At 39.3% G+C, this 19943-nt stretch overlaps 1 protein-coding gene across 5 annotated transcripts in view; it reads left to right on the forward strand.

The window, feature by feature from the left end:
- Utrn (utrophin) overlaps nt 1-19943 on the forward strand; it is a 508244-nt gene that overhangs the window by 250455 nt on the left and 237846 nt on the right. For all 5 annotated transcript variants that reach the window (XM_052169847.1, XM_052169848.1, XM_052169850.1 and 2 more), the window contains one exon: nt 4221-4410. In XM_052169847.1, coding sequence (XP_052025807.1) covers nt 4221-4410 — 190 coding nt within the window. The remainder of the gene's footprint in view (nt 1-4220; nt 4411-19943) is intronic.

Raw genomic sequence — 19943 nt, forward strand, 5'->3', positions numbered from 1 at the left:
ACGTGGTTCACTCTAAGCCATGTTCCTAAGAAATGACAGAGGAGGCAAAAATAGGTTCTATTCTTTTGAAGGTAGTGTACAAAGGTATTAAAAGTAATTCATTAACATGCTTGTTTGAATGTGTGTGTGTGTGTGTGTGTGTGTGTGTGTGTGTAAAATTTAGCATGCCATGCTAGAAACAGAAATTTAATAAACTAGAAGGGAATAGCATTCTATTAGAAACTTCATATAAAGTCTATTAACTTTAGAAATCAGAATACAAAGTGACATATGTGTAGACTATGATAATCCTTTTTTTTTCTGTGTGGTTCTAGAAATTAGGTCTGTGCATGTAGGAGGCAAGTCCTCTACTACTGAGTCATATACAGATATACATATGCTCTCCACTGTAATTCGTTATAATATAAAGATCATTTAGACTTCTATAAGCAGAGTCTAAATTTCAATATTCCTTTTTATAATTAGAAGGTGTATTGTGTACATATATGCATGGTATATGCCTTTTTGTGTACCCTTCTGCGTTCATGTGCAGGCCAGAGGAGAGTGCCAGAAGTCTGTCTGTATTGCTCTGTCTTGTTTCCTTGAGATAGGGACTCTCACCGACCCTTTGTGTCTTTTGCTTTATCTGAAGTTAGTATTTGCCTCAGGTTTTTTTTTTTCTTTCTTTTTTTTTTTTTTTTTGTGCATGATTTTCTTCATTCCTGTAACTAATTCTTCTCACATCTTTTCTGCAGCCTGACAGTGTAATTTTTCACAAGGTCTGCCACGTTAGGGGAGTTAGCTGTCACTTCTGATATCTGTATCTTGACGGCATCTCTCCTGCTGCTGTGCTTTCTGAACCTACTCACACTCATGACATCCTGAGTATGTCTTCGTTTTCTCTCAGTGTGCCATCTCTTCTTAGATCTCCTGATTATGTTCTCCCTTTTTGAGACATTCCACTTGAGTATATCTTTTTTAAGTTTTGACAAGTTAATACAGAGATTACAGAGCAGTCAGAGTGACAACACACTCTTCTCTCTTTGATCTTTTTTCTCACCATCAAAGAGCCTCTTGGTTTCCTCTTGTTGGGAACTTGTTTCATTGGTTCTGGAATACTCCTCCTTCATGGTGTGTATAGTTTGATGTGGTCTATCTATAGGTTCTTGAGGGAAAATGTCATTGGCAACAAATCTCAAAAGCATATGGCCAGATTGCCATCTTATGAATACCATAATTCTGCAGTGTGGACTCTGTGCAATATGGAAATATGGAAAACAATTTCTGCCTGTAGGTTGTAGAATAAGTAGACAGATAAAAAGTCTATGTATTATAAAAGTTTAGAGAAAAAGTAGATCAGAGCCGGGCGGTGGTGGCGCACGCCTGTAATCCCAGCACATGGGAGGCAGAGGCAGGCGGATTTCTGAGTTCGAGGCCAGCCTGGTCTACAGAGTGAGTTCCAGGACAGCCAGGGCTACACAGAAAAACCAAAAAAAAAAAAAAAAAAAAAAAAAAAAAAAAAAAGAAAGAAAGAAAAAGTAGATCAGAATCTAAAGACCTTTCTAGAATACGCATGATTATTTTCTATATAAAGCAGCTCACTGTCCTTTTTAAACCCAGAGTGAGGAAACCTGAGAAAGAATAGCCTCAAAGAGAGAGGCTCTAAACTTTAAAAGATAAATTTGATCTTGTTAAATAGAGATGATAGGAAGAACACTATAATGTAGGTATAAAATTTTTACACAGTCATACTATCAATAATATTCTAGAAAAAAAACTGAAACATTACTTGGACACGAAGAGAATATGAGAGAGAAAAGTAGAAGTTAAAGTTGGGAAAAGAATTTGGCAAAAAGTTATAGAGGATGGCACATTCCGAGTAGGGCAGTGTCTTAGTTAGGGTTCTATTGTTGGGAAGAGATACCATGACCATGGCAACTCTTATAAAGGAAAACATTTAGTTGGAGCTAGCTTACAGTTTCAGATGTTTAGTCCGTTATCCTGTCAAGAAGCATGGTGGCATGTGCGCAGACATGGTACTGGAAAAGGAGCTGAGAGTGCTATATCTTGATCCACAGGCAACAGGAGAAAGACCATTTTTACCCTGACTATATTTGAGCTTAAAAGGCCCCAAAGCCCACCTCCATAGTGACACACTTCCTCCAACAAGGCCACACCTTTTAATAGTGCCCCCTGTGGGCCAAGCATTCACAGATTAGTCTGTGGAAGCCATGCCTATTCAAACACTCCAGGCAGTTCGGATTTATTTTTCTAGACAAATGTGACTAGAGGGAATTTATGGATGAGTTGCTGCTATGATTGCATCATCCCAGAATGCCACAGTAACTGATTCACTGTTGTCCTTTGTATCTGGCTCCTTCCACTTAGCAGTGTGTATTTGAGAGCCTGACCATGACATTGGGTATAGGTTGTCTCAGTTTCTGAGTCGTATCTCATTGCTTTCATGGAGTGTATTTTACTCTCCACTTCCTGTTTGGGTTGTTTGTGGTCCTAGGGGGAGAAGTCATCTGCTTTCCTTCTCTTCAGTTTATTTGCTTTAGAGATGTCGCCAAAATGGAATCTCACAGTATGCGCCATTTAGAATTTGGATGCCTTCTCTTAGTCTATTTTTATGGTATTGGCATGTTAGATTGTTTACCAGAACTTTTTTTTATCCATTCTATGACTGAGTAATTGTTCATGTATTAGCACATAATGTTCCATTGATTAGTGCTTCTTTTATATGACGAACAGTGGTGTTCTTTCACTATTCTGAATAATGTTGCTGTAAACATTTGTGTTTGAGACTTTGTAGGGACAAGCAGTTCCAATTTTCTTGGGTCTAGGTAAATAGGACTAAACATTTTGGTGCCTTTTTTAAAATTAAGATTTACTTATTTGTGTGTGTGTATGTGTGTGCATATCTCTGTATGTCTGTGTGTGTGTCTGTGTCTCTGTATGTCTCTGTGTGTGTCTGTCTCTATGTATGTGTCTGTGTCTCTGTATGTCTGTCTGTTTCTGTGTGTGTCTGTGTCTCTGTATGTCTGTGTGTGTGTGTCTGTGTCTCTGTCTGTCTGTCTGTCTGTCTCTCTGTGTGTCTATATCTCTGTATGTCTCTGTGTGTATGTGCCTGTGTCTCTGTATATCTCTCTGTGTGTGTCTTTGTGTGTGTCTGTGTCTCTGTATGTCTCTCTGTGTGTGTCTGTGTCTTTGTATGTCTGTCTGTGTGTGTGTGTGTGTGTGTGTGTGTATGTGTGTGTGTGTGTAGGCCTTCCTGCCTGTATAGAGGCCAGAAGAGGAACCGTATCCTTTGGGGCTGGAGTTATAGGTATCTATGGACCACCTGGCTTGTTACTTTCTGGGACCCAAACTCCTATCCTCCTGATGGTTCATCACACACTCTGAGTCACTGGTCCATCTGTCTTTCCAGCCTAGTGCCCATTTAATAGAAATGACTGCTCTATTTTCTCACTGTGAAGCTTTGAGGTATAAACAGCTTTAAATGTTGAATTTACAGGCATATATCTTGTCTAATTCAGGTAACTGTGCTCTAGGTTGGATGTAGAACTTATGAAACAGTCATAGAAGCTTGTTTGTCCAGTGTCTTCCAGACGCTATTAAATATTAAATTAATGTTACTAAATATTATTGCGTTATTGAATTATTAAGTCAAGTATTATTAGATAAACTTGTATTTACTTGGATTATTAGCAAAAGCCAAAAGTTATTATTTCATTTGTGGTGTTGGGGACTGGGCCCAGGGCTTTGGGATTGTAGCAAGTGCTTCATCATTGAGTTCTACACGTTCACCTGTGTATTTTGTTTTTAAATCTTAAATATTTATTTTGAATTTGCTCTTTTTCATTCAGTGAGTGATGTATGACTGTGTATTGATACTGCCTTCGATTGACATTCCTTTTATGGCAGCTCATAGATTTTGGCATAAATCTATAAAAGATCATTTTAATGTACAAATCTGATATGTAAACTATCGGCGTGATTATTTTATGTTAGGTTTTGTTAATATTTCTCTGTCTCTACTGGTATCTCACAAGTCACTAGACATCTTCTTTAAGGGTTATTTTAGACTCACAGAAGAAAAAAAGTCACGCAGTTCCGTTTGATGGCTTAAAGGACGGAGGTTTCTCCGAGGCTGTGTGTTAATTTTGTCTTGGGTGCCTGTGATGTATGACGTCACCCCGGGAGTCACAGAGCTGTGTCTTCCACGTTGTTTCTTTTAGCGTTGCTGATAGACAGAGTGCCTTGGAGGCCGAGCTGCGGATGGTGCAGACTTCTCGTAGAGACCTGGACAACTTCGTCAAGTGGCTTCAGGAAGCAGAAACCACAGCGAATGTGTTGGCCGATGCCTCTCAGCGGGAGGACGCGCTTCAGGATACTGTCCTGGTCCAGCAGCTCAGACAGCAGATGCTGGTAAGTGCATGGGAAGCCAGGGCACCAGTCTCCTCCTGAGCCCCTGCTGGCCACTGATTACTGTTCCAAGGGGAGGAGGCTGTCCACACATTGAGTTATGGGATCCATGTTGTCCCATTAATAACTGGTGTTTTTGGATATGACCTACAGAATGCTTAATATGTTTAATATTACGGTGAAGATCTACCTTATTTTATGGAAATAATTGTGTATTTAGAGCTAAAGACTCAGGGCTGCTTGGTTTTCTGTCATTTTTAAAGCCTTGTGCCATTCGTACTATTTAATTTTAAATTATAAAGCCATTTCACCTTCATGTGAATGGGGGATTATTATAATTTATATTATTATATTTATTATAATGTTTGTTATTTATAACAATAAATTATATTTATGCTACACTTAATATAAATACTTGCTATGGAAACTTCAAATCTCTGTTACTCAGTTACAGCTAGATTTATTAGACTCAAAGACATTCTTTATGTATTTGCTTTATAATCATGATTACATATGTAGTCTGAGGTTCAATCTCATTCTTAAGAAATGTGGTAATAGTAAAGCGTTTCTTTAAACAACTTTGTGCAAAATTATATGAAGCATGCCAAAATCTCTCTTCCCATTCCAAGTAATGGCACTCCTGTGTTCTTGCATCTTTTTCTCTTATTGTGGCTAAGTGGAGTGACCATTTTTTGTCAATTTTAGATAAACCTTCTCAATTACAACTTAATTTAAAAGTTGCTGCAGCAGGGGCATCTCCTGTGTGCCACAGCGATACATTGCATTTCTTCTGTATGCTTGTGACTTATTTACAAACATGTAAATTCATCAATTTGACTACAGTCTTTTGCTACTGTGGCGCACATGTGTTTCATTATCATTTGGCGCGTGTATTTTACATACCTTAGTTGGTCACATAGTTCTTTAAGCATAGAGGTGCTATTCTTGTTGTTTACGTGGTGATTCAGCAACAAGTCCCAAGGAAATACACTTGATTCTAACTTCTGCAGTTGAAATTCAGTACTGTCAAACCATTTTTTTAAAATCCATTCTTAAGAATGCTTTTCTCTTGAAACATCTAAAAGACCCTATCATAAAATATCAGCAAATTGGATTAAAGGTCTAGAGGCTTTCTTGGAACTATTACTCTTAAATTTTCTAAGTTAAAAATACTTGTGATTAATGTGTTAAAAGCAAGTGCCGTTGCTGCACCTTCTACAAGTAAACATGCACACATGCGTGTGTACACACAAACACACACACACATACAAACACACACACGTGCATGCACACAGACACATGCATACACAGAAACACCCAAACACACTCGCACACACATATACACACACACCAACACACTTGCACGCAAACACATGCACGCTCACATATACATGCATACACACTCATGCGTACATACAGTAAATTTTAAAAAACTCTTTTAAAAACAAATTTGTTTATTTTAGAATAGGCTTTTATATAATTCATCCTTATGCGTGAAGACTCTTACTGTCGCGTAGTGAAATTAAGGAGAGTCAGGGCCTGGCAAGAGTGGCTGAGTAGGTAATGTTCTTGCCACAGAAGCAGAAAGACCTGAGTTTAGATTACTTGTACCGCCAAAGGCCGAGTGTGGAGGTTGCCTGACGGTTTTGCGGGTCTTCTGTCTCAAGCTGCGGGTAGGAGGGTGGAGACAAGTGATCTCAGGGTCTCAGTGGCCAAGCAGTCTTCCCTAAACTGGGAGCTTCAGGTTGACTGAGAAATTGGGTCTCAAACAATGGAGTGGAGGGTGATGGAGGAAGACACCCGAGGTCAACCTCTCACCCCACACCTTCACGAATGTGTAAGGGCTCACACACACACACACACATACACACACACACAGGCACATCAGCCAACACCAGGAAATGGTAGAAATAAAAGAAAAGCAAATATCAGAGAAAATGTCTGTTGGCCTGCTCATTTCGTATGCGTCGCACACTGCTTTGTGACTTGGTGATGAGTGTGTCCAGGCAGGTATCAAAGTTAGATGTGTTCTTTTCCTTCACTCTCTGGATCCTCAGAATGTGACTGTTAATGTGAATTGCTAAATATTTCAGGAACATCTCGATTTCAGAAGGCTGCAGTGGGCATTCAGTGTGTGTAAATGCTAATCCATATTACTTTTATGATTTAAACAACTGCAAATTTGATCTACACCTGCAGGCAGATATTTAATTTACATAGCATTGTGGGTTTCAATGCTGTTTAGACTGTGCACTCCAGTAGGCAGTAACTTGTGGGAAGGAAGGAACCCTGTTAATATATAGCAGAACACAGGCCCATTGGAGAGTCTAATGGTGTTTTCTCACACATTGTCTCTTAAGATATATTCTTACCCTAGCTCCAGCTCCTCTCAATATTTAATGAATATTCAAGCTATGGGAGAAATAAATTTAAATAGAAATGGTAGGAATCTTTTAAGTAAAAATAACTAAGCTGGGGATTACTTGTCTTAATGGCAAACGGTGACAACCCAAGGAGGCTGTTGGCTAGTGTATGAAGAGAGAATATGTATGGTAATTGCTTCTCAAAAAATAATCTGATGTTGCTAAAATAGTCTGTTTGGGATCATACAAAGGAGGGCCTTTGCTAACAGCTGAGTCCGTTATCTGCTTATCTGAAGACAAATGTGGAATGTGTTTATCTTCAGGATGTCTCACAGTATGTCGATTTACATGGTTTTCACCTTCTGTTCTCATATTGGATACTCTTAGTTTATAGCTCTTATTGTTTTACTTTAAAAAAATTAATTAAATAACTTTGTTTCTGGCACCTTACAGATGGTCATTAGAGGCTTATTGCCACTGGCCGAGCATTTCGGAGAGAAAGGAATTTAAATTTTCCCATGGGTTTCTAGATTATTCTCATTTGTGTGTGTGTGTGATTTCAAATGGATGCTTGTTCAGAAATGGAAAGGTGTGTGAGGAAACCAGAGAAGACCTGAAATCATGAAGTAAATTTGCTGGTGTTGAACTGCCGGTGGTGGTGAGCCACCTGAGATTTCTGTGTAAGGTGTTGTGTTTACTTCATTGTGCTCATGTTGCACGATCAGGGGATGGATGGATCTATCCTGTCATCCATTCTCTCTCTCTCTCTCTCTCTCTCTCTCTCTCTCTCTTTCTTTCTTTCCATCATCTATCTATCCATCTATCTATCTACCTATCCACCCATTTACCCATCCACCCACTCATCCTTCCATCCATCCATCTATCCATCTATCCATCGATCTATCATTTATCTACCTATCCACCACCCACCCATCCACACATTCACCCATCTACGCAACCATTCATCCATCTATCATCTATTTATCCATCTATCATCTACCTATCTACCCATCCATTCATCCATCATCTATTTATCTGCCTATTATCTGTCTGTCTATCTATCTATCTATCTATCTATCTATCTATCTATCTATCTATCTATCTGTCCATCTATCCATCTTTGTCCTAAGATGACATGCACACTGTTTATATTTGATTTATATCTTGTGCCAAGCAGATGCAAAGCCTCACAGAGGTATTTCATGGAGATAGAGTTTATACCGTGTTCAGTTTAAAGATGATTCTGAATATATTTTAATAAAGAAGGGCTTGGAAGCACAATGGTCACTGAAGACTTTCTGGGCCATTTCTTTTAAGGACAGTTGGTCATTTGGACTCTTGTATTTATGTTTTGATTTTTCTTCTAGGGAGAGGTCTTTCAGCAAGAGAAAACTTGATTTGGATGACTTGCTGGAGAGAGATGCTTCTTGAGAGCTAAACAGTTCATGGTGGCAGGGGTGGGGTGTGTGTGTCCCTGGCAAGCGTGTTGCATATTTAGTCTGCTGTATTGTATATTTAATCTGCTGATGGTGGGAGATATCATAAAGGGGATTAGACAAGAGGGTGAGATGTTAAAGCCTCAAACTTAGAGGAATCTAGCTGATGACTCTGTGAGGAATGGATTCATCCTCAGGGACAGAGACAACGGGGTACCTGCTAGGTTCCTGTGTGCCAGATGTGACAGCAGCTAGAAATACAGTCCTGGCATGAGTCTAGGGCCTTGGGAGGAGGAACATGAGATCGTGTGTGCTGGAAGAGGGTAAGGATGGTATCATAGGAGAAGAAGGTATCGCAGTAATAGGAGCGACGAGTTTGGACTTAAAGGGATGGCAAGTTCTATTTTGATTAAAACAGAATAAAGTGTTAAGAGTAGCCTCCAGGGGAAGGTGCCAAAATTGTCTCTTTTTTTATTGATTGCTTTTAAGAAGAAGCTGTTGTTGATTTCAAAACTCCATTTATTAATTGACACATTTATCTTGATTTTCATTGCCACAGTCTAGGGCATTCATTATTTTAATTACATTTTAAATGTAAGCTCTATTTTTTTTTTCAGTATCAACTATTGTGAAGCGTTAGTTCTTTTCTGGATAAACGTCAGGGTCCCTGTGGCCTTTTCGGAGTGGGTGTGAGAATGTGCTGGATTTGATCTGAAAGTCTTTGTGTTTTAGAATCTGCGTCTTGTCCTGCCCCGGGCTTGCTGCTAGCTTGGTGTTCTACTTCTATCTCATAGGAGACAGAAGACCACTCAGTTCTATCCCTGTACCCAACAGTGTGCTTGTGAGGTGAAATCCCGTTTCACTTGCTGGCCCTGGAATAGGAATTATACAATGATGGCCCACCTTGTGACATTTTCTTGCATGCACAGAATCATTAATGATGCTATAAAAACTATTCTCCGAGTTGGTGCTTAAGGTCTGTGTGAAAACACAATTGACTTATGTGTAGGCTTAGGTCCTAAGTCTGGAATACCTCAGCATATATATGCAAATATGTTATTCCATGATGAGGAAATAAAACAAAAACAAAAAAACCAAAACAAGTAAAAAAAAAAAAATAAATCTTGTAGCTTCAAACACTCCAGGGCCCACATCTTTCAGGTGGAAGAAGCTCCCCTTGTATGTTCACATTTTTTATAGCTAGTCTTCTGTCTGCTATTTACATACTGCACTGTTTATTTACATTCTGTAATTCCAGTTTTCTTTTTTTTGTATTCTCAAAGATGTACAGCCATTGCTACTGTCAACATAGAACACACAACACCTCAGAAATCCACGTTTCCCTTTAGGATCCTTTCCTATTCTCAACCTGTCAGACTCTTGACCTTGACGGTCACTAATCTGTTTTCTTAGCTACCTAAGAACAAGCATTTTCAGTTATGCTAATGGGCTGCTTTTGGCTTTGGCTGCCTCGCCAGAAGGAGGCAGTATAGGTCCTCAATAAGGAGCTGGTGGAAAATTATACACAGGCTGCTGTTTCCTGATGAACCAGCTCTGTTAGACCCAATCGAAGACCTTAAATCACAGTACTGTGAAGGACTGAAGAGATGGAAGAAAAAAGAAGTTCCTGAAAATGTCACATTTCCTGATCATAGCCTGGCAGAGAGGCAAATGGGCTGCGTTCCCTGGGCAATTAGAATAGGCCGGACCTTGATAATGAGAAACATATGGACTTAGTTTCTGACAGTGCCCCTTTTGCCCATCCACTTAATCATCCTGGGATACTCCTCTGTTCCTCTAAGATCTTGTACCCAAACTGGTTATCAGAGTGGGAGATGTGTCTCAGACATGTATACATGCACATGTACGAAAGCAAACACACACACACACACACACACACACACACACACACACACACACACACACACAGGACCTTCATATGATGTCATACAGTTGTTATCTCGGATTTCCTATTTGTGAAATTAAAACAGCTTCAGGACAAACAAAAAGATTACGAAGATGCTGTCTAAGAGGGAGATGGAGGAGTTACCATGCTCCCTAGTCACTTGTGGGCTTCTTGTTATTAACTTGGCTGCTTACTTAGAGGGCTCCTATTTGATTTCTAGCATGCCTTGCTCCAATGCAGGGATCTGGAAGCGTATCTCTTGGCTCTGCCTCTGGGGCTTAGGTAAACCTGCATCCCTCTGTAAATATGTTGTTTTGTTTTAGATGATGCAATGCCCAGACTCAGCTTAAAGTGATTTATTAGCACAGAGTAGGCTTTGGTCCTTCCAGACAAATAGCTCTGTGCTCCTCAGTATTTCTACTCATCCCACAAACACAGCTGGAGCCGCGTTCCGCTGGGAGTGCTCGCATCCCACGGTAAAGCGTCAGGCTCCCTGCCACTGGGTTTCCTCATGTAAACCCAGCTACCAGGCATGCACCGTGGCGGTGATGGGGTTCACTCTCTGTCCCCGGGGGAGGTCGGCTTTGTATCTTTAGCTTTAGCGCTTCACTTAATATCCTCTGGTTTCCGGAGCGCTCTCCTTCCCTGCAGCCAGCATTGCTTGGCCGCCTTGCAACTTGCTTCATTTCTGGCCACGCCAGGCTGAGCAGGTCCTGGCTGTGAGCATCCATTGGGGGCTGTCTGGGTGGCGTTCTTCTTCAGTGTTTTTGTCAAATCAAGAAGTTGATGGACTCCCAGCCTCCTTTTCTCTAGAACCTTAAACACCTCCCCCCACCCCTTTATCTTTCAAATGCATGTCTGGAAATGAGCATGCTCAGAGAACTGGCAAATCATTGTCCAGTGACCGGGAGGAAATGATCGCGGCTCTTCATTTATAATGCAAATTCTGAGGACTCTTCAGAAGTGTGGTAAACTTAAAATGATGGCCGTGGTGAGAACGTCTCTGCAGAAAGTTGTGGTTTTGTTACACCGTTTACAAAGGATGGCAGTTTCCTCTCCGCGCTACCAGAAGCTCTGCAAGGTAACTGATTGGAAAGAGGGAGTGGGTGTCTAAAGAATCCACCGTTGCCTGCCTAGAAAATAGTCGTCTTTCAGGCTCTTCTGAAGGAAAGGAAAAACTCCTTTTCCAGGCAACTGATTGCAAAAGCTGTTAAGGGGAATCGCTCCGTTAAAAATTATTTAAGCCTCAGAAATAAGTACTGTTTTAGTACATATTTTATTTTACCATGCCCCAAAGGCAGAGCCAAAAGATAGATATCCATAAATTTATTTAAGCCTCTGAAATAAGTACTATTTTAGTACATATTTTATTTTACCATCCATAACTTAGTCTTCTGAGATGGGTTGTTTGGAGAAAATATGACAAACTATTTTCATTAAGACCTGTTACCTGTGGGGTACTTTGCAATATCTTAATATTTAATGACACATTAATCCAATGTTAAACTCCAGCAAAATCAAACAGAGAGCTCAAAATGGTCTTTCAAAAGATTGTTTAATGTGTTCTTCTTTTTATAACTGATTTTTTCCAATTTAGAAAAGTAATGCCCATTTTAAAAACTAGCTTAGCCCCATTATAAACGTTTCTTGTATTCTTTGAGTCTCCACATGTCGTAGTTAAAGTTGAAGAACTCAATTTTCTGTGGACAGATGGGTTAAGGAGTGTTTTAGGATATAACTTGTTTGACAGTTATACATTTTGAATGCAGTGTCAGTCATTCTAAACACAAGCCGTCCGGCGTCCCCCTGTGTTGTTCTGGGTTAGTATTTGTTATTGCCCATGGTTTTATGTTATTTAGTGTTCATACTGTCTCCTTAGTTTTATAAAAACAAGATGATAATGATGCAAAAGGAAGATTATAACAGCAGTAAGTCAATTTTTATGTTTTACAATAATATGTTCTTTCTCCTTGTACAATTCTTCATATGCTTCTAAAGAAGGAATCTTACTGTTTTCTAAAAGACCAACTGATCTGTAATTGGGAAAACTGCCTCTTATGACATTATTTTTCTGAAGATATTAAATTTGTTGTGTCGAAGCACCTAGGCTCTGCCTATAAAGCAGGCTGGGAAGCTGGATTCTGTTTGTTTGTTTGTTTGTTTGTTTTAAATCACAGTTGTACCTTACAGTTTGTCTAATTTAATGTGTATCTGCCCAGAAACTTACTTTTTAAAATATAATTTTAGGAAATAGATTGAGGTGGCGAGTCACGCTTTAAAGGAACACTGCATTTTCATTTGTATTAAGTTATTTAAAGCTTGATCCAACTTATTAATCCAGTTGTAAAAGTACAAAACTAACTGTTGGATATGTTGGGATTTAATCTACTTTAAAGAATCAGTGTGTTTTTGTGACATGTTTACATCTTCACAAAAAGCCAATTTTGATAATGAAGAAGAAAACTGCATTCACTAATGTTAGTATTTTATTTTTTAACCATCAGTATAGATACATGAATCGCGAATATATGTTACTTTTTTTTTTAAGCTAACGGTATAAATATATGAAGCATTCAAAAAAAAAGCTGGGCTATTATTTTTCTCATATATTCCCATAAGCACTTTCACAAAAGCAGAGGGTTTCTGAGCTGTAAGGCCATTGAGTGAGTTTACTTCTACACAAAAAGCAAAATTAAGGTGCTGGAGAAAGCTACTAAGTAGTCTCATGATAAGACCCTAAATAAGCATACATCATGTCACTGAAGTCGTGAGGAAGTTTACTTCCAATAGGAGTATTCTTTGGGAAGATGTATCGAGATTTGTTCATTTTTCAAAGATGCCTTAGAATTTAAATATTCGGCACGGGCGTTACTTTTTGGAAACCTGAGGTTGTCTTATTTGCAATTGAAATGTATCGTTTATATATTCTCTGCTACTGCTCAGCCGGTGCAATGGGGGACACACAGTTCCAGGACGTTCCAGTAGGTGTCAGTGTCAGGCAGTGATATATGAGGTTTGGGGACTCCAGACAGGGAAGTGGCGTGATGTTGATGACTAAGAATAAATGAACTGGTGACAGGTATATTTTATTTATCTTATTGTATTTGAGAAATGGATCGTAATTCATATAATTATGAATAAAATGATAGGAACATAATTAAATGTCCATTGTCCTTCTCTATTAATGACATGGCATCTATCTATATCTACTGAATCTGCTTGTTACCAGTGGTGCCGTTGTTGTGGTGCTGGAAGTTTGACTGGCTGTGCTGTTTATCTGCTTAGCGCGCCACTGAATTCTCTTTCTTTTAAATTGCGAATGTTGTCACCGCTATTTTCCCCCTACATCTCTTACGTTCCCTAAATTTAGTCTTTGAGAGAGGAAATGTTAAACGCTTCGGTGTTTTACCATAAAAAATACAGAAAGAATATATTTTAAGTATATTTAAAGACTGAAAAAAAAAAGAGAGAAATATTGCATTACCTAAGGGATGAGTCTGTTTTGCGTTCATCTTGGTGTCTGAATATTTGTTCCCTCTTCATCTTTCACGTCTTTTTTTGCCTGTTGTATGAGATATCAGTCATGAAATTTGTGCGCAATGTTCTTATTTTGAGTTTTATTTATCATTTATTTTTATGCCCCCTCCCCCATTAATTTCTCATAGGGGAAGGAACAGGGATAAGGGGAACTTGGGGGAAACTCTGGCTCTGAGTAAACCCCCTCCAACTATACATGCTGTTGTATTTTTTGCCTTTAAAAATGTTTCTTTCTGGTTATACAACCCCTAAAATTCGGACAGGAAACAGAAACATATCGGCTGCTAACTCGAGATGTAAGTAGCAGCATTGAAATTGCCCTGATGTCCTAGAGCCACCCCACCCTGGATACTAATTTTTCCTGATTTGGCTTTGATCACTTAGCTTCTTTAAAATAGTAATGACTCCATAGGATAATTTTTCCTCTATTAGAGCGCCGTGGAAGCAAAGTGACTTTTAAGACTGCTACTGACTTTAATTTGTTTGCATTTTGTGATTATCTTGGCCTGTTCTCAGTCTCTGGATTGAAAGCTGGTTGAGGTTATGCTGAGTTAGAGAGGAATTTTATAACCGCCCCCCCGACCCCCTCAGGGCCACTTTTAATGGCGTATTTAATAATTGACATGGTAAAAAGTAGATTCTTACCACGTAGATTAGTGTGTGAGTCATAGAACATTGAAAACTAATTAGTATTATAAATTGAGTTCTTCATGACTTCAGCATTTTTATTGATTTAGCAAATTATTTTGATTTAGTTTTATGATTTTTACACTGCCAGCATATGCATATAAAACAGTTTAGCTGATATAATCTTGTGCCCAAACATTTTGTCATGTGCTTAAAATATTTTAAGCATCCTATTATGTAATATGTATATTATATTATTATATGTTATAATATATTGTTATATATTATAATATGTATACGTATACCCTGTTATATAATATGTATATTATTAATTCAGAGTTGTGCAAAGATGCCATGAAGAAAGGAACATATGTTCAATAATCAGTGTGGTCAATATTGTCTTCTTACTGCCCAGACTGATTACTCCTTTCTTTTTGTGCATTTTTCTCCCATCATTTGGTGACTGCTATTTTACTAGTAGGGGACAATGACGGCTTGGAAAACCAGGGATGACAAGTGATATTTAAACAAAATCAGTTTCTCCTCCCCGACATCTGTATATATGTTCGTGTGTGGGAACCACATAGACCCTGTGTGGGTACTTTTATAAAGGTTAACTCTGAAGACATCTCAACCACTCAGCTTTTTGAATGACTTTTAAGTTTCCACGCTGCCTGGTATCTGTATGTTAGGATCAGGTTCATTTAAGGTCGAGCATATGTGTGTTTGAAGAAAACAACATGTCAGTGGTACATTTCTAAATTAACTTCACAGGTTTTACTCTCAAACATTTCCCTAGCCACTTTTCAGGTGGGGCGTGTTGCTCCCCTTGGATAACTAAATCCTGAAGTGTTTCAGAGCACTAAACCTTGACTTGGGTACAGTTTAAATGTTAAGAGAAAGGTGTGTTAAGACCACCAATCAGGCTCCCTCCATTTCTCTCAATAACCAGAGCATACACATATTTCTTGAGCCACAGAAAATGGATGCCCTAGCCTGAGGTCCCCTTGGTCATAGACGACTTATCAGTTCTTGCCTTCATGAGAAACCATTGGGTTGGGTAGTTCAGAAGATATATGAAGGATGGGATACCACGGAGCAAAATGGCTGATGTGGAGGGATCCGCATTTACTCTCCCCATTCCTTGATGTTCTTTGCTGTGTCTCATTAGAGTTGTGTGAACTCCCAGAAAGCATACTTTCTCAATGCTCTGTCTTCTGCAGTCCCTGCCGAGCTCGAGATTACTGATAAGGCTCAAAACAGAAGACCTTCCTCATTGCCTGGGACTGACTGTCCTACAAGTTTTGTTACTTGGCTTCCCAAAGGAGCAGCAGCTTAGATGGTCCACCTCCCTTTTTTACCGTAATTCCTCATATCAATGTGAATATCAAAATTATTTTTAATTACTTAAGTAGTAACATGTCATTAATCAGAAAACCCACGTGATTACAAAATAATGCCAGTCACAAAGGTCCGTGTTAAATGGTTCTTTAAGAACTTAAGCGTTAGTTGGAATTCTACATGACCAACGCTGATACAGTTGGGAGTAAACAGAAAGTTCTTTCTGAGAAGAGCAGGCCTAGCATTCTAGATACGGAAAATGCTCTTTTGTCATTGTGACTAAAGGCTTGATGGCTTGTGTTTTCTCTGGGGTGCAGTTTATTAAGTATCAAGTGGAAATTTCCAGCCTGTATGTATGGATCTGGAAGCTATAGGCATGAGCCATTTTCTCTTGATTCTTGGCTGAGCCTTGCTGGCCTTTCTCAGGGAAGTTAGTTGTTTATATTTAGCTCTCGAAATTAAACGATTAGCGGGGATAGGAGAATATAGAAAGCGTCACGCCGTTGTAGCTTTCTCCCTTGCACGAAGTTTGTTCATTCTTGGGCAAGGTAAATGAGTCCAAATAATTGAAATTGGGAAGGATGTGGAGTGTGGCGGAGGTTTGTTTTTCATTTTTCTTTTTCTAGTTTGTTCAGTTCTGTGGAGTTCTGAAAGACTGATTTGTAACAAGCTCACTCACAGAAGCAGACAGTGCTTTTTAATGCTTAATAAATAATTGGCCACTGTGACAGCAAGGCCAGATAAAGACTGAACAGAATTCCTCAAGAATGTAAAGAGAAGAAGTAGTTGGGTCAGGCCTGGTGGTACAGGTTCTGTATGCTCGGCTGTCTGGGACGTTGAGGCTGGAAGATTGTAAGTTCAAAGCCTGGGTAGTGAATAGAGGGAATTGAAGGTCAGCTTGTATAACTTAGTGATACTCTGTCTCGAATTAAAATGTTAAAGTACCAAGACTTTGTGTATAGTGCAAGGCGAACATTTGCCTAACATATGTGAGGCCCTAGGGACAATCCCCAGCAGTTTCTGGGAGATGTTGTTTTTTACAGTGGGTTCCTCTTCCTCTGCTACCTCCTCCTGTTCCTCTACTACCTCCTCCTCCTCCCCCTCCTCCTTCACCTAATGCATGTTTATATATGTTTATTATAGAGCTTGGTAGACAGTTGCTGTGCAGAGACACCATGACCTCGACAATTCTCATTTAAAAAAAAAAAAAAACAGAACATTTATTTGGGGCTGGCTTACAGTTTCAGAGGTTTAGTCTATTCCCATCATGGTGGCAAGCATGGCGGCGTGCAGGCAGACGTGGCACTGAAGGAGGAGCTGAAAATGCTACATCCTGATCCTCAGGCAGCTGGAGACTGTGTCACATGAGCCACAATGACCTATGACCTCAAAACCCACTTTCACAGTGACACATTTTCTCCAACAAGGCCACAGCTCCTAATGCTGTCAGTTCCTATGGGCCAAACATTATATACATTTGTCTATGGGCTCCATTCCTATTCAAACTACCACATTCACAGAAGTCACCATCTCTTTTGAGACAGGATCTTTTGTTGGCTTGGACCTCAACAATCTGTCTAGACTGGCTGGCCAGTGAGCACCAGGGATGGATTCTCCCATTTAGCTTGCCCTAGCTCCGGGATTACAAAGACAGCACACACACACCACCATACCAAACAGACATTATTATTATTAATTATTATTATTATTATTATGGTTTTTTGAGACAGGGTTTCTCTGTGTAGCCCTGGCTGTCCTGAAACTCACTCTGTACATCAGGCTGGCCTCGAACTCAGACATCCACCTGCCTCTGCCTCCCAAGTGCTGGGATTAAAGGCATATGCCACCACTGCCTGGCCCAAACAGACATTTTTATGTGATTGCTGAGAATCAAGCTCAAGTCAAGGACTTTATCCAGTGAGCCACCGTCTCAGGCTCTCACTCATCATATTTATAATGTCTGTATTTTTTCCTATTGTACAAGGATTAGAAAAATGAGACTGTTGACATAGAAAAACACAGCACAACAAAAATAAACAACAGCAAAGCAACAACCCAAGACTCCATGGGAAGTGTCTAATAAAATACTGACAAGATGTCTAATGAATAATACTTTAAAGGTCGTATGTGTTTTTAAGATAGTGTTAATACATATTTTTATATATTTTTATCTATCACCTATGTCTGTCTGTCTGTCTATCTATCTATCTATCTATCTATCTATCTATCTATCTATCTATCTATCTATCCTATATACCATCTATCACCTATCCTATCTAATCTATCTATCTATCTATCTATCTATCTATCTATCTATCTATCTATCTACCTACCTTTCATCTATCTAATCTGTATATCATCTATCCACATATTTTTCTTCTATCTATTTGTCTGTCTGTCTGTCTGTCTGTCTGTCTGTCTGTCTAGTCTAGTCTATATACCATCTATCTACATATCTATCTATCTACCTACCTACCTGCCTATCTATCATCTATCTGGGAAAGAAAATAGTCCTCAGTTCTATTGAACATCTGGAGAATAAAGCTCATGCAACTCCGCAGTGATGGCACAGGCCGGGGCATGCTTGGCCAGTCCATGATCCAGCTGGTACTGATGACAGGTTTTCTGATTCCAGATTCAATGTCTCTCTGCATTTCATTTCAGGTGGTCACAGGGGTTATCCTGAGCTACAAAGACCCATGCAGTTTAGGGGTAAAGAAAGAGAAAGTAGCTTCAGTCGTTGATATACTTCCTTTTAGCTATTATTTCTTTGTGTTTTCACTGTACAAGGAAGGAAACACACCTTGTGGAGATGTTTTATCAGGAATAGTTTTGGGGATGCCTAGGTACTTGTTTTCATCTAGAAGTTGAAAAAACAATGAGCTACATTATCTTTGAAACTATTTTGGCTATATGAGCATTTTTTGTCTCTAGTTTCTATAGGCTTTTTTTCTAATGGATTCATTTCTCAGCTTTGTATAAAGGATGGATTGGCTCATTTTAATGCAAATTGATATAGTTGGTTCTGGGTTTTGATTCATAATTTAGTTTGGTTTGAGTCTCAATACCACAAGTATTGAATTATGTATTCACCGAGCTTAATTCTCCATACCCAAATGTAGTTTTTTATCATCATATTTAAGGCACATAATAGCTCCTATAAAAGATAAATGGAAAGGAGTCAGCTGTGGTGCACCTTTTTCTAGTGAAGCATTTTCTCTTTTTTGAAAGTCATGTATTCAATGGTTCTCCTGTACTATATAGTACATGAGAGTACTGTGTGTATGTGTGTGTGTGTGTGTGTGTGTGTGAGTGTATAGTGACGTACTGGCTCTGTCAATCCCAGAAGTTCATTTAGGTTGTTCTAAGGACATTTAAAATATTTCCTTGTTACTTTTATTATTTGTTTGTTTAAAAATTTTAAAGCTTTGTTTGTTATAAGTCTGAAGTATGTATCTGTGTGTGTGTCTGTCTGTCTGTCTGTCTGTCTGTTGGTCTGTCTGTCTGTGGATCCCCTGGACCTGGAGTTACAGGCAGTTATGAGTTGTTTAACATGGGTATTGGCATTCAACTGTGCTCCCCAGAAAGGCCATTAGGTGACCTTAACCTCGGAGCTAGCTATCGTTCCAGCCCTGCTTGTGTTTTTTTTTATTATTTATTTATTTATTTATTTATTTATTTATTTATTTATTTATTTATTTATTTTGAGGCTGTCGCTGCATAGGTAGCCCACGATGACCTCAAACTTAACATCCACCTGCCTCAGCTTCCAGAGTACTAGGATTACAGTCCCGTACCACCACAGCCAGTTGTTTTAATAATTAATGATAGTAGCAGTGGTACGAACTTTTGAAGAATTGCGGGGAGTCGAAGTGTTCATACTAGTCTAGAATAAGGCGATGTGCATTCACGCAATTCTGGCCCAGTCATTTCCTACATTGACATCACCTTGACAAGCCATTGACAGGATCTGTGGCTCGGCTGTCTTTACAGAACATGAGAGTCCAGTTAATCTCTCTGAATGACACTGAGATCTGGAGGGCTGTGTGGGTATTCATGGATCAAGGGAGAAGACCAAGGGAGTACCCCCATAACTTCATGTTCTGTGTGTGGTATTGTTACTTTCCCGATAGTCTCTAACACTAAAGGGACCCCCAAATCCTAATGAGGAAGCCCAGAGCATAATAACCGAGGGAGTGTCTCTCACAGATTCAAGCCCTGTAGACTCTGGCTTCCTGAGATGAAGTCCGGTCCATCCTCAGCAGTGCTGCCTCACACCACTGTTCTGTATAGAGAAGGAGGAAAGAGTGCTAAAGAGCGCTCATG

Source organism: Apodemus sylvaticus, chromosome 23 (genome assembly GCF_947179515.1).
Source record: "Apodemus sylvaticus chromosome 23, mApoSyl1.1, whole genome shotgun sequence".
NCBI lineage: Eukaryota > Metazoa > Chordata > Mammalia > Rodentia > Muridae > Apodemus > Apodemus sylvaticus.